At 44.9% G+C, this 14,393-nt stretch overlaps 1 protein-coding gene across 3 annotated transcripts in view; it reads left to right on the plus strand.

Moving 5' to 3' along the window:
* The window catches only part of LOC144127896 (uncharacterized), a 61,514-nt gene that overhangs the window by 24,852 nt on the left and 22,269 nt on the right, over positions 1–14,393 (plus strand). For 2 of the 3 annotated variants that reach the window (XM_077660871.1, XM_077660870.1), the window contains exon 8: positions 12,168–12,378. The exons of the other annotated variant lie outside the window; for it this stretch is intronic. In XM_077660871.1, the coding sequence (XP_077516997.1) occupies positions 12,168–12,378 (211 nt within the window). The remainder of the gene's footprint in view (positions 1–12,167; positions 12,379–14,393) is intronic. 3 annotated transcript variants of the gene reach the window in all.

Raw genomic sequence — 14,393 nt, forward strand, 5'->3', positions numbered from 1 at the left:
ATATATGAGACAGATACTGCGCCATTTCCTTTCACCAAAAACCATTTGTTGTTGCTTATCGCAGTGCACATCAAGATTCACAGTATAAGTGAAAGACCAGTTCTCTAGTTCCGTTCTTTAAACCAGGCGAATAACCACGTCACCTCACATCTTACGCTCCAGTTTCTAAGTAATGGAAAGGACAGCATGAGTTTTGTCATACAAAAATTACACAAGACTGTTATGTGACAGTTATGGGGGATGCTTACACCACAGCCTCCACATCCTCTACATTTGCGACATACTTTTCTTTAGGCACTATTTCATTGTAATACAGAAAAAAAGTGGCAGTTGTGGAGGAGTGGTTAGTGTTTTGCGCTGCGAATGTAGAGAATGTCGGCTCGAATCCAGTTGTGCATGGTACGTGTGTGCTTTTTTAGTTTCCTAAATTGTATGGCAGCTACTTCATCGTTCCTATCTTTTCAATTACAGCCCACCGTTTCTCTGTCCCAAAAGATTAAGATGCGAGACACGTATGACAAATATGACATATGGGAACTTATCGCATATGTGGGCACGTATGACATATATTCTATAATCTGGTATGAACTAGACACATGTGACACATATATACGAGATATTTAGATAAGGGTACACTTCATTTTTCGCTGAAGTGATGCCTTAATGAGCTTAACTAAGATAGAAATCACGGCGGCCATTGTTCACTATGCAATTTGGCGCACGGTTCTCATTGGTCAATGACGAAATGCCTTGCGATCTATAGAAGAGGAGCGGCGAAAATAAATGGCCAACCGTACCAATGTGCACCGACACGACTTGAAAGGGCACCTACGGCCACATTAACTGCTCAAATCTGACATTGTGAATTACTCAGGTTGCAGCACAGTAATTTTGAGTCCATCGCTGCGTTGGAACCGCGGCTGTCGGCTGGTCAGTAATAATTAGGCTATGACGTCGAGACAGGAGCCGCGTGATGAAAAGCGGCTGCTCAGTGATCCGCGAGCTCATTAGAGTGAGCCTGGTCTCGGAGTCTGGAAGACGTGCGGTACTGTTCCCTCTTGCGTCCGCTCTCTACATGCTCGCTATGAGGAATAAGCGAGGCGGACGGTACAAGTGCTCCCTCTTTGGCGGGTGCGCCGAGAACGTCCATGCCTGTTGGCAAAACGAGGAACCTGCGCCTTGTGGCCGTTGCCGATACCTCGAGAGCTGGACTGAAAGGTCGCATGCGGAATGTCGGAATCGTCTAGTGAGTTTTGTGTATTTATATTTCTGACTACGATTGTTTCTAAAAACCTTAGAGATACGCAAAAATGTTTTTTTTCTTGTGTGAATGTACCCGTAAGATATATTTATAAAAACAAGTCATAACATTAGTAATTACGAAAAGTATTACTGGCTGAAGAGGAAAAAACTTCCATAAAGTACTTCGCTGAGAGCTAGAAAACGCTTGTACAGATACGAACAGAGCATATGACTAACTCTCTGTGGCATCAAGAGCTAGCTGGAGAAAATAAAAATGCGAAGGAAACTTGTACCATTGCAGCCAAACACGACCAGTACACTGAGAAGTGCGAATGGTTATTGACCAAGCGCTATGATGCACTCCATGTCTCTAGTACCCGCTGTCGTAGCTTTGGACAATATACACAAAATACGACCTTTGCAAAGCGCCCTACGGAACTGAGCATCTCCGTAGGATACGGAGTGATATGATCATGATTTGGCTTTTTCTTGACGTCGAACTCTGTAAACGTAAGTAAATGAGCGCACTCGGATTTTTGCTCTGTTTGATGTGCGGCATTATTGAATAACGTTTTCGCCAAATTTGAGCTCCGCAATCAAAACCGTGGACGGAGTAAATCAGCTTACGTGCATCCTTATTCGCTTCCAGCTCGAACATTTTTTTACAAGAACCCTGCGGGCAGTATTTAAAGCCTTCAGAGTAATTTTATTGCGACAATTCATGATTTCATTTGTTTAGAATAATAAATAACGAGAAGAGCGACACTGTGAGCGATGAGTGTTGCGGAACGCTTCCAAAAAGAAAAAAATAATATTTTTAGGCCGAGCGCCGCGATCTGTGTATATCGTCGACTTAGAGCCAACGAAAAAATGATGGCTTCGGAAAATTCATTTTGAAAGCTTTACCATAGAAAACAAGGAAAATATAAGCGTAAACGGCTGAGTTGTCCCAAGGTTTTTCGGCGCGCAGAAAAATATTTTGGGCTGAAGATTTCTATGACATCCTAAAAGCATTCAACGACGACAATATTTACTGGAGTTATGAAATCCCGATTCGGGAACAGATACTGCGCCATTTTCTTTCCCCAAAAACCAATTATCATTATTATTATTAGTAGTAGTAGTATTATTAACAAACTTCATTGAATGGAGGCATGTATCCACGGTATGTGAAGGCACTGAAAACCTCACTCACGCGGCTCTTTCCTTCCTATGTCTTCTTTTAACGCTACTATGTGCGTGTGCTTAAGGCGAGAGAATGCAAACTGAATATCAGGCTGGAGTTCTCCTTGACTGAGGGTTGTGGTTAGATGAAAATAACTTGGCATTGAGGTCACCTCTAGTCCTACCATAATCTACTTGCGCATTCAAAACACCTCCACATAAAATTTATTTTTAACGCCAAAGCACTATAGGCCCCTTTCACTGAAACATCCGGTGTGGGCGTTGGCGGTGTTGGCGCTTTGAGCGAAAAACCACGGGAATGGCTCTGGCAGGTGGCGCCCGAGAGCAACCTAGTAGGCAGTTGGGTCCGTTGGCTACCTAGAGGCGCCACCGGACAGTGATAAAACTGCTCACCTTGGCAGGTGGCAGTTACATTAAGAATTGGTCGCTCGGGAAGAGCAACCTGAGTCGCACAAAACCCACCACTGGGAGCACTTGACATCGAAGCGCAGTGGCGCATCGCTTAAAGGATGCACCACTGCGCCAGAAGGGGTATGAGTATTCCCAGGGATCTACTGCTGTAAAGTAGAGTGACCTTCTACAAACAGAGAATTAACCAATTGCCCTACCCCGTCATACCCTTAAGATAGAGCTTAAGGGTTCCCTCCAGTTTTTCGTCATTACCACCCATACGACGAGCCTGGTCTCCTAGTATGTTACAGTTAGTCATACCGTCGCATCTCTGAAGAGGCAATCGCATGTTAAATGCAGGAAGTTTTAGGCAACCAAATAAATAGATAACAATGTGATACATCAATCAATGTTAATCCAAACATAATGTTTAACAGTGAGCGTTGAAGTGTTGCGGTATTCTTAAGTCATCCTTGTGCACCTTAGGGTGGCGCGGTCCTAGGAATGTAGGGCGTACTTGCAAAATTGCTTGCCTTGGAAATATGCAGTCACTTTCAGCATGATAAGAGTAGAAAAATTCCTTAATAAAAACTAGGCACATATTAAGGACGACGGCTGAAATGAGTGACCGAGCAAAGAAATGCTTAGTGAAGCCAAAAGCTAGAAAAAAGAGCACTTGCAGTGGTTAACTACAGAAGACATAAATACCCGAAAGTAGGCCATACTTTCATTTCATACGGAAATTAAAAAGGAATTTTCGCGTTGGATGAAAAAAAAGGAGTCTGATAAGTCTGAATAAAACCACAGGCGCTACCCTTAGCGCCTCGAACGACCAAAAAGCAATTTCAGCGATGCGCTGCCTTATATGTAGCGTAGTTCATGATTATGGGGAGAAGAGATATGTTGATATTTAGGAAGATTTATGGCTGAACGGCCGGCGCACACTGTGTCGCGGATCCCCGAAGAACACTCGGGCCGAAATAATGGACTAGGCGGCATGGGTACCCACACACACGCACATTTATTACATCTAACGTCCCACATGCACTAGCACACAAAACTAACAAAACACAAAACAAAGACTACCAATACACACGAACCAAGAACACCCGGTCTACTAGCATTCGGCGTCTATGCTCACGGTTCGGTTCTGATGAAGCCTTGCATGGGTCCAGTCAGTGGCATCCAGGTAGCCGGCGTCGAGGTGGAGTTCGAAGTGCTCAGGCTGGAGTCGCTGGCGACGTCGTTGGCGCGTTGTACTTTGGTCCCAGTCCAACTACCCGTGGCGACGTGCTGGTGATGTTGGCGTTGGGGGCACCACCAGGATGGGTGGCAACAGCGCTGGAGGCACCCCTGGCCGTAGCAGGTGGTTGCGTCAGCCGTTGACTCCATGGAACGGGCTCAGGAATGGCAGGAAATCCACGGTGCTACGCCGTAGAACTCTATATCACCGGAGCAGTAGCCGGCATTGCTATCTTCCAGCCGACGTGTTCCTGACCAGTCGGAACCTCCGCTTCTCTTTTATTCCCCCCTGTGCCACGCTGTCCCTCGAGCTTTTAATACCTTGGCGTTGGTACACGTCATCCTTGTCGTAATCATCATCGTCACCTCTTCTCCACCAATCACCACTTCCCACCTCATCGAATTATTCTTCTTCATGTATATTATTGGATTAATACACGTCATGCTTATCGTCATCCTCGTTGTCTTCTCCAAACCTCTTTAGTTCATGCTTCTATTTCCAACTTCCTATCACGTGTGACACACTGGCAGCCTTAACAAGAGAGGAAGTGCATTTTGACTGCAACCGTTATTCGCAAGTGTGCTGGTCAAAAAATAAATTGGAAGTTCGCCTTCTATGTGGGCGTAATGCTGTAGTATTAAAAACGCATCCGATGTAAAAGAGGCAACCCTTTTGCACCAGTTACCTTTTCTATCTGAGTGACAGTAGCTCATAAGGCTCCAAAAATAATTTGCAGTTTTTCTCGTTTCAAGATACCACGTCAAAATGACTAAAGGTTATTTGATCTTGCGTGATATTACTTCTAATTCTGCTAGTTCAAAACCTGTGATCATGTAAGGCTAGGTAACAGACAACGAATTGTATGTACCAGGACCGCAGCTCGGTGCCGCTGGGATTTGTTTTAAACTCAGCGCTATAAACATTGGCGTGTTCCTTCATTACATTACCGAAGGGCATCTCTTGGCATCTGTACACGGAGGTAACTTTGTTGGAGATAAGCACAATGTAGATAAGGCTGACTACTATCCTGCTGTAAGGAATAAACTAACATGCCTGAGAGGTCATGAATTCAACAAAGTGCCGCAGTAGCGTAACTCAAGGTCAGCGTGTTCGATGTTTGCCGGACAGGTGGCGACAGCGGCTTCAAGCAGTGGTGCAAGCCTACAGTAGCACAGTGTTAAGCATCACAAGTGACACTGTGGAGCTGGATAAGGAGTATGTGTTCGCTGGCAGTCGTCCCTTGCAGACGCAACAATGGCGAGTTCCTTGCTGGAGCGATGCAGGCAAAGGACCCCATTTCCAGGTACTACTGGAAATTATTGCATATTACTAAAGGTGTGCTTCACAAAGGCCAACAGGGAACAAGAAATTATCAATGAAGTGAAAAAAGGCCAGGGCGTAGCACTAAGGAATGGCAAAGTGAAAAAGAAGCTACATTTCTGCTTAAGTCGGTACGAGAAGGAAGAAAGCATTACAAAGAGACGTTGCCTTATGTTGTTTTGTGCGTGCAGACCTCTCCCTTCACCTGTTCAGTTTTTCCTAGTTTGAGACATAAAAATGGAAGCGCTGTTTCCTTTTTGGGGATGGTAATGGAAGTGGACGCTATTGGAATTTTTGCGGAGCCCTGGGGATCAGCTGCCACCGCCCACAGGAAATATCTATCACCTGAGCGACGCAAGTATCCAGGGCAGCGTGCTCTACTCGACCGGTTGCGATGAGATCTTTACTGACGACGGCTTCATCAGAATGCTGAGCAAGAAGGCAAAACGAAGACTGCGCAAACGTGAGGACTCGTCGTCGTCGAGTACCTCCACAATCACCACAGAGCGAGCAGGACCAGCACATACTGTATACTGTTTGTGCGAGAGACACCTACCAATATTCTCAACCACAACAGGAAATCCCCGCATGTGTTCCTAGAGGAGCGTTTAAAGACGTGAGGGTGAATTGCTGGAATGTCGTCGCCATCAGTGTCACGCAGCGGAACGTGCTTGAAAGACTGAGCAATATCAAAATGCTTGACAGCATCAATGTTCATTCCCATGTTCTTGAGGGCAGCGGCACTGCGGCAGGTGTTATTTACGATGTCGATGTGGCCATCTGTGACTCCGAACTGTCCATTTTGATCCGACCAGCTACAGAAGGCGAAGCAATACTGCAATCTCGGCGCTTTGGGAGGACAAAGTGCATCAAGCTCCTTTTCCAAGCTAATTGCATTGCAACGTGCTTAATGGGAAGCCTCTCCAGAGCCGAAAATCATGAGGAGTGGGCTTGTGAGTAAGGATTGCAATTTCTCCATCTTGTGCCCACGGTTCTCTGAGCCGCACAGTGTGATGCCTGCTTGGCAACTGTCCTGAAGTGCGCGACCTTCCATGGACCTCATGACGCAGCCTCAAATGACTGTTCTCGCCTGAAAAGGAAATTTGCTATACTTAAACAAATGACAAGAGACAATTCCACGCACAGAGAGGGCGGCGCTAAGGTGCAACGACGTCCTCACCCTCGTCGAAGATCTTCTCAGAGTCGATTGGTCATTGGAATGAATGGTCGATATATTTCTGCCACTTACTTATCCCATTCACATGCCACTCTAAAGGACTAGATCCATATGACTGACGAAGCAGGGACGGTTGTTGCAGTGACCAAGCCGGTGCGGTGCAGCCAAGCTTGTCCCCAGCCTTTTCAAATGCCTCGGCCCACAAGGTACTTCGCCACCACTACCAAAGCACTGCAATCCTCCAATAACGGAGCAGACCCCACGCACCCATTACCCTGACCCTATTGATGGTCGGGCACTATACCGGGAACCAGTCCACGTCGAATACAGGCAAGTTATTGTCATCATGAAGACACTTGTGAACACATGAGTGTCATGGTTTCTAGATTGCACATGCCAGCTGCACAAAATGCACTGCAGGTTCTGGGCGCGATCATTCCGGCCCTTGCAGCAATCTAGTAGTGGCTACATTGGCATCCACAGTCTCATCGCTTCGAGAATTCAGGTTGTCTCACTTTACAATCGCCATTATTAGCTGCAATGGCAAACAGTCTTGCTTGGCATTGAACAGTCTGCTTGCCATGTCACTGCTCTTTGTTTGGCGGTGAAAGACGGACGCTGTGTCATAATGAGGTTGCAGAGCTGGAGAGCCCTCTAGGTGTGCAGGCCTTTACTCCTGAGTCCTGACTATCAGCGCTCGTATCTCAGCGTGGTGTTCTAGCTGCAGACCGCATTTGTCTTCTTTTTCTTTTTATGCCCCTCTGCTCTTTCCCTCGTGCTTGGTAGCCAACCACTAAGCACACTGGTTAACCTCCCTGCCTTTTCTTCAACTATATTATCTCTATCTCTCACATTATTTATATCCCTTTGCCAAGTTTTCTTGTGTGCATCGTGGTTCTGATCGCTAGAATACCAAATTTAAATTAAGCTTGTTTCCATTATTAAAAAGAAATTAGCGCGAAATTGAAAACAAAGGACAACGGAGGAGGCATATGCGACCATTACAGACACATATCGGACGGTAATTGTCTTATGTGTCTCCTCCGCTGTCCTCTGTCTTTGTTTTTCACGCCAATCCCTTTGCATGATGCATCAGCAGCTACCCAGACTGCACGCTCTTCTAAACAGGTTTTCATTCGCACTATGCTTGGAGCAAGACCTAGTGAGTTTTAAGTGTGTACAAAAATTACGATCAGGTCGAGCGCATTGTAATGCACTACCACTATACCTATAAAATTCAGATGTGATATGAAGAAGCGAACATATGGCCCGTATGTAGCGTAGACCAAGCTTAGCAATGGTGAAAGAAAAACTGGTAATGGCGCAATAAACGGGGACACAGAAGGCACACAAAAGACAGGACTGACGCCAACTTACAACTGCGGTTTATTGCACCTAGCCTGCCTTTTGTACCACAACCAAGCCATATCAACAAATGCGTAAACGTTGTACATATCAAACGGCAATTTATGCGAACACTGGCAACAAAGTAACGCTGATCACTACAGAATCTAATCTACACAGAGCTTGGGAAACCAACTTCTTTTCTGGCCAGCACAAATAATAACAACACCATCCAAGGGGCATGACAAGTCCACACTATCAATTTATGAAACGCGTGAAGAAGGCGAAAAAGAGCACGAATTGAACGACAATGAGATAAAACCACGTGAAAACCACGTGCTCTTTTTCGCCTTCTTCACGCGTTTCATAAATTGATAGTGTGGACTTGTCATGCCCCTTGGATGATGTTGTTATTATTTGTGCTGGCCAGAAAAGAAGTTGGTTTCCCAAGCTCTGTGTAGATTAGATTCTGTAGTGATCAGCGTTACTTTGTTGCCAGTGTTCGCATAAATTGCCGTTTGATATGTACAACGTTTACGCATTTGTTGATATGGCTTGGTTGTGGTACAAAAGGCAGGCTAGGTGCAATAAACCCCAGTTGTAAGTTGGCGTCAGTCCTGTCTTTTGTGTGCCTTCTGTGTCCCCGTTTCTTGCGCCATTACCAGTTTTTCTTTCAACATGAACCAACTCGCCCAAACTAGAGTTTTACTTAGCAATGGTGATCTCTTATAAAAATAAGCGCTCAGGAAGTTAAAGCAATGGCCACGTAAATGATCAAAATAGAAAATTGTGGATCTAGGTCCCTAACACCTGCCCATACATAAAGTTGAATGGCGCAAGGGAACGAACACAGGAAGACGCAGAGACAGAAAGAGCTCCTACTACAAACTAAATTTATTGCAGAAAACACCACCTTTATACGCGAGTACATTATCAACAATAGTGCGTTATTATAGCCAGGACAAACTAACAAGAAAAAAATATATGTACAGAAAAAGATTACATTTATGCATAAAAGAAAGAGAATTGCTACTCACATAGCAAGGCATGAAAAATTTACGAACATGACAGCAAGATTAAATGACTAGATCTACACATGACCATCTAAAAAATCCTGTTCCTGCCCGCTGAGTTTGACCGACGAAGTGCTTATGCACGTGGGCCCACCTTTCTGTATGTGAAATGCTTCTATAACTTCGCTTTCAACTCACTCACTGCCTCTGCCGATAAACTTTGCCTCTTCCAGCACCGGTCCGCAATCTATAAATCTCTGCAGTGATCAGGAAGGTTTCCCCTTTCATTGTTCTTTATTGTACGTTTATGCTCAATCGCTCTGTCATTGAAACAACTGCCGGTCTGCCCGATGTAGACCCGCCCACACTTAAGTGGTATCTCATAGATGGCTTTTAACCTGCAGTCCGTATAACGCTGCCTATGCTTGAAGCACGCCTCGCGGGTCGTTTTTCCATCCTGGAGCATATTTTTCCAATCTTACATGGTGCTGAAAACACCATATTCACACCATAACGACCCCCTATATTCTTGATGTTGTGCGCTATTTTGTGCAAATACGGAATCACCGCCACATGTCTCTTATTTCGCTGCTTGCTTGATAAAGCACCGCTCAAAGAGAGCTTAGTCTTCCGCAGCAAGGCTTCACAAATAGCGGTTATGACAAGGCAGGGATAACCAGCGTTGTTTAATCTCTGAAGTTGCTTGTCAAACCCAGCCTGCACACAGTGATCACATGATTTAGAGAGAGCGGCGTGCAAGCACGTCGTGGCAATACTTCGTTTCACCAGTTTAGAATGGGCACTGCTGAACGGCATGAGACTTTTCTTGGAGAGGGGGTTATACACCCAACCCACATGATTTACGCCAGTAAAATCAAACTGAACGTCCAGAAACTGGATCTTGCCCCCTTGCGGCAGTTCCCAAGTGAAAGTGAGGCCTTGGGAATTGTCTCTCAAAATGTTAAGAACATCAGCAACCGCTTCGTCAAAGTTAAAGAGGTAGGCGGGTCAAAAATATTAATGTAATCGTCAACAAAGCGGAACACCCGTCTGACAGGTGTCCGGTTTAACTGCGCACAAATACGCTGGTCAATAAAGGCTAAAAAGATGTCAGTTAAAATGGAGGCTATAGATGAGCCAATGCAAATTCCAGTTCTTTGCAGATAAAACTTCTGGTTAAAATCAATGACAGTTGATTGCAGATAAAACTCAAGCAAAGATATAAAATGTTCACTGGTAATTCCAATAGCATTCTGTAACATTAGGTAATCAAAATCATTCATGCTCGCACGAATGGCCGTAAAGAGGCCATCGTGGGGAACAGAGTAGTACAGGTTTTCTACATTTTTGGAGAACGCACATGGTGTTTTGTCTAATCCAGACCTCATTTCAGTTAAAACTGAATCAGAGTTCTTAATAAGAAAAGGCTCGTCCACAGAAATGTGTTTCAAGGAATGTTGCAGAAATTTAGACACATGGGTTTGCCATGTCCCTTTTTTCGATACAATAACACGTAAGGGAAACTCAGGTTTCTGGGTTCTGCAAGTGAAAAAAACGTTTAAAACTCCTTTTTTCGCTGAGTTTACCAGCTTCCGCACAAATTCTAAATTCAGATCCTCTAGTAATTTTAAAGCAACCTGCTTCTGCTTGTTGGGACGAAATTTGATTGGTTTAAAATTCTTTTCAATACCTTGCTCTGATTTTGTTCGCATAAGGCCGTTGGGTATAAAAACAAAGCCTACTTCTTTTCCAGCCTCAATGACAGAAAGATCGGCGTCTCTTTAAGTTTTTACAACGCGCTTCAACGGCGGATTACTACAAGGTCTTTCACTCACACAGCGGATAACGGCGTCCACTCCGTCCCCTAATGCTCTCTCCCGGTGCTGTACACTGGCTCGCGCGGCGACATTTCGTACCATCCCAAGGAATTGAGGTCTGCAGGCTGCTGGCTGAAAGCTGTACTTTGGGCCTAGCTGCAAAGTGTCCAATAGATTGGAGGGAAGTTTATCGTTGCCCACCTTGGTGACCTGACACGGAGAAGTGCTTTTCTTTGGTCTCCTGGGAAGGTGAAGCCTTGCCTGCTGCCAGATGAACTCCGTTAAGATGGCGGCTTGTTTTTTGAAAGCCTGTATCTTTTCCTCGGTCTCTTGCACGAATCTGATCGCAGTTTCAACTTGCCATGCCAGGATCTTTACCTACTGCATTAAGAATCGGGTCATTTTACCTGAGCTTCAAGGCATTTTGGGTGGTGTGCAACCTTCATGGGGCCACGCCCGAAAGATCTACAAGATCTTCAAGTCAGAAAAGTGGAGACAAGTCCGTCTGTTACAAGACTTGTTTTTTTAAAGCCTGTATCTTTTCCTCGGTGCTTTGAGGATACCGGGCGTCATGCACTAGGACAAGCAACAGTGCATTAAGATAGCCGGCGATCGCCGGCAGTGAAGAGGAACAGTAATGGATGATAAAGTTGTCATTTGCTAGCGCTGTTCTATGCCTTGCACTGAAGATGAAGTTACCTGCCCGTCAAAGCCACCTTCTGTTATGTTACATGTGTTAAGCCTGAGAGTGAAATGCGGGTTCATGTTATTCACTTCGTTTTTGTTTGATTCCTTCCTTAAATTACAAAGCTCGCAATTTGATTTTTATGAGCTTCCTTTCAAAAAGCTAGCTTTAGCTGGTGGTGGTCCCCAGATCCATTCACGTGGCGCCCCTGCTCCGAATCAGTCGTCCGGTGCGGGAAACAAAACACAAGCACGCGCAACAAGTAGTACTTAACAAAACTCTGGACATGATTGCGCATTAATCTTGGTGACCTGCAACAACATTAAAAAAGTCATTAGAAAAACTCAGTAAAAAATCAGGTAATTTCTAATATGGTACACAAAAAAATGCTCAAAAAAAGAATTTTTTTCTTCTGCTTAAGAGAATTCTCGGTTCTCTCAAGAAACATCTCTAGCTCCGCGTCCGCAGAAGTGGCACTGTTATATATATTTTTGTCTTATTCTATTTTTGCGGGTAAAAGACTGCGTCATGTAGCCGCATTCATTTCTGGTAAAATCATTATGATGAAAATACTGCCAATCATCTTTGTCAAAAGAATAATTTTATTCTTTCTATACACATGCGTTATTTTGAACGCATTTTCTGAAGAGACGGAAACCAATTCTAGTGTCATTCTTGGCAAGAATAAATTCCTAAAGCTAAATCTTTCTGGTTTAAACAATTCTCTATGCCGTTCATTTTTGATTTGCAGTACAGGTTCAATCGAAATGAACCGTGGAGGACCTGCAACGCATCCTCTAACTGCGATGTGACCGTGAAATACGGGAGCACTGTGGCACAAACTAGTGGCTACGTAAGAGTGACTCACAGAGACAAGTCACTGGACTATGCATCCCTTCGGTGCTGCAATAGCTACGGGTGCGGAGAAGGGCGCACTATCCTGGTCAGTTCACCGGTAACAGGTAATTATCACAGAATATGCAGAATGCATGTTTTCATTTTTTGGCTCCCTCTGGTTCTGAAGTTTGAACAATGGTCCACTACAGGTGAGGAGCACACAGGTATTGCCCTAAATATCGGCTTCGGTCTTATGTATATTCTCTGACGTGTCACTGTCGTCAAGAAAGTTTAAGCTAACAAATGTCGAACAGATCATTTTGTTTTGTTTGAAAGGCAAATACGCCGTAATTACTCGCCTAATGAATGCCTTTTCTTTTTCCAAAGCAAGGTTGAAAATTTGGGGCTATGTTCACTGCGTGGGGTGGTAAACTATTATTTAAAAAATTACATACGATCACAACTCAGTCGGTATTGCGAAATTTGAGCGCAGCTAATCACACGCCGCCTGCCACCCCTGTCACGGCACTCGCCTTGGCAGGTGGCCTCTTGCGCCGGCGACACTCACTACGACGGGGAACGCGGGGACGGGCGCCTAAGAACTCCACTCTAAAATTTCAAGCGGTAAAAACGCGATAGAACATAGGTTGGCAGATTAGGCAGCTTCCCTCTATGAAGCATTTAAAAATGAAACAAAGCGCATCGTTAAGCACAGTTTCCGGGCTAGAGAGCGTAGTCAACAGCGTTTATATTAAATTTATACCTGTAACTCGCGTGGTCGTATAACGCTATAAGCCACAAGAATTAATTCTAGCAAAACTGCCACCATTCAGAGGGTAGCCCAAACACAAGTTTCTACGATCCTTAATCGAGCAAACCGAGCCGAGAAGCCTTTTGGCGCGATAGCGTAATAGGCCCCGTTCCCAGTAAATCCGGTGTCAGCATAGTCGGCGTCAGCATTGTGAGCGAAACATAACGCGTATCGTCATGGAAGATGGTCTCAAGAAAACAATCTGGGAAGCAGGTGGGCCACCTCGGTCACGTCACTTGGCGGCGTCATCGCAACCTGCCTACCTTGGCAGGTGGCTGTTAAATGAAAGATTGGTCGCTAGGAATCAACAACTTGGGTCACACATGGCCCACCGCTGGGAGGAACTGCTATCAAGGTGAGTAGCGCATCCCCTAACGGCTGGACTGCCGCGCCAGGAGGGGTAAGAGGACTCCCACGGATCTATAAATGTAAAGTAGAGACTTAATTTCCGCATGTATTGGAATTAACCCATTACGCTGACGGGGCCAATCCTTAAGGCGGAGCTTAAGGAGCCCCTCCAAATTTTGTTATCACGCGTGGTTATTTTCGTGCTCCAATTCATCCGGAAACACTTTTTGTTGGCTTTTTATACACTAAGTGGTATAGCAGTCTGGATATTCAAAAAATGGCGCTTTATATTCCTTCTTATATGCATCCACGTTGAAGAGAATCTGCAGATTTTTCACAATTCAATGAGTTTTAATGAGCCGAATGTCTCAAACTTGCAACTAAAGCACGCGGACTATTTTTGCGCTAGTATTTGGAATGGTGGCGTAATTGCCGACTAAAGAAACTTCGGAAAAAGGATTCTCTGCAGTGCACAGCAGCAGGCAGAGGCAGCAATGGTGACGTCACGCACGGAGGCGCTAAGTTTTCAGCGAAGAAATGGTTGTTTCAAGGAAGGAAACAAATCCTGTCGAAGGTGACGCTCGTGAAGCATTTTTTGGCTGTTTAGGAAGACGCACGGCAGCATGTAGACGAAGGCAGCGGGCTTCTGAAATTTCGGCAACAATGACGTCACCATGAGTTCTCCCCCACTAATCTGTCGCGCAGAGGAGAAGCTTGAACATTGTCACGGTTTTAATCTGGGAATACTTTGCCATTTTAAATACTAGCGCAAAACTACTTTGCATGCTTTACCTAGAAGAAGGTTCGTAGAATCGAATTCTTGAATAACTTCGAATTCTCAAAAACCATTCGAACTTCTGTTAAAGAAAAGTGTGGCTGATAGCATTCACAATTATCAGCAGCGATTGCGCGCAAAACATGCAGTGCATTAGTTATGCGAGAGAGAGAACGAGAATAAAACTTGCTGTTGGCCTAGCTCTG

The sequence above is a fragment of the Amblyomma americanum genome, chromosome 4 (genome assembly GCF_052857255.1).
Source record: "Amblyomma americanum isolate KBUSLIRL-KWMA chromosome 4, ASM5285725v1, whole genome shotgun sequence".
NCBI classification, from domain to species: domain Eukaryota; kingdom Metazoa; phylum Arthropoda; class Arachnida; order Ixodida; family Ixodidae; genus Amblyomma; species Amblyomma americanum.